Source organism: Aplysia californica, unplaced genomic scaffold, assembly GCF_000002075.1.
Source record: "Aplysia californica isolate F4 #8 unplaced genomic scaffold, AplCal3.0 scaffold00069, whole genome shotgun sequence".
Lineage (NCBI taxonomy): Eukaryota > Metazoa > Mollusca > Gastropoda > Aplysiida > Aplysiidae > Aplysia > Aplysia californica.
Window position 1 is genome coordinate 994,347 of NW_004797339.1, and position 1,253 is coordinate 995,599.

At 41.2% G+C, this 1,253-nt stretch overlaps 1 protein-coding gene across 1 annotated transcript in view; it reads left to right on the forward strand.

The window, feature by feature from the left end:
• Window positions 1–234: 234 nt before the first annotated feature.
• Window positions 235–1,253, forward strand: part of LOC101855087 (nucleolin) — a 21,900-nt gene continuing 20,881 nt past the window's right edge. The window contains exon 1 of the mRNA XM_005093775.3: window positions 235–373. Within this exon, the coding sequence (XP_005093832.1) occupies window positions 361–373 (13 nt within the window). The 5' untranslated portion in view covers window positions 235–360. The remainder of the gene's footprint in view (window positions 374–1,253) is intronic.

The following is a 1,253-nucleotide window of genomic DNA, read 5'->3' on the forward strand; positions in this document are numbered from 1 at the left end:
AGAGAGAGAGAGAGAGAGAGAGAGAGAGAGAGCTATAATAGACATACGTCAGGTCTTTAAAAAAAAAAAAAGCTGACGCTGATAATGATAATATAAAAAAACCGTGAATACAATCGTTGATGGTTGTTTAGGCCTATCGTTTCAATGATTACAAGTAACCGATACGCTCAAAGTATCTGGTATCGCAATCAGAGCTGAGAAATTCATTTGCGATTCCTTTTCCGGAAGTAACACAGAAGAAGAATCGAAAGAAGGACCACGTTGTGTGTTGTAGTGTGGTGACAGTGACTAAAAAGCTCTCCCACACATTCTGTTTTATTGGAAGAAAGGGCGACCTGTTTTAAGTTCTTTATTGCCACAATGAGTCCTGGAAGTGAGTATTCAAAATATTTGATATTATTTCGAATCTAGAGTCTACTACTGTTGTAAATTTGCAAGTTTTGAATGAGCTTCTTTCTTTTCCAACACTGGCGCAGTAGTAGTAGTGCGAGTCTCGTGCCAGCGCCAGGAGCTTGTTTAAGACTTAAGAATTGTTGGTATAATTGGCCTTTTTTTAGTTGGTACCCTGGTACCCACGTTTTTATTAACTTTGTAAAAAGTTATGGATTTTGTTTGGTCATTTGGAATAAAAATTCAGTCTTTGAATTGGAAGTGGCTATCCTCACTACCCTGGCCGCCCTGCGTTGGCTATTCTCACCAGCCCAGGTGTGAAACAAGGGAAGGACTTCCGTAACGAGCGACCGCCCCCATCAAACACAATAAAGAAGAGGCCTAACCCTAAACCTAACCCTACCCCTACCCCTACCCCTAGAGATCTAGAATCTAAATTCTAGATCTAGATCTAGATCTAGAATCTAGATCTATTCTATACCCCTACCCCTAGCGCCCTAGCCCTCAATTCTGCTGTCTCAAACTCATAGTGGTCGCTCGTTACGGAAGTCCTCCCGAAACAAGACCTGTTTTTCCTAATTTTGAAATACTGTCTATCGGTGTGGATGATCAAATTGACAAAATAAAAAAAAAGGCCGCTCTTATTGGCCCACATGGGCAAATAAGCTGGGACTTATTTATTGGCCCACGTGGGCCATTTAATGCGTTGTTTTTCAATGTATTTCATAGGCGCTAGCGTCAATTGCCACCGAGTGACGCGGTGGCAATTGACAAAAAGTCATGCCACTGAGTGAAACGGTGTCGAGTCTGAAAACAACACTATCTTTAGCATTAATATACATAACACAGTGGCTATTTTTACG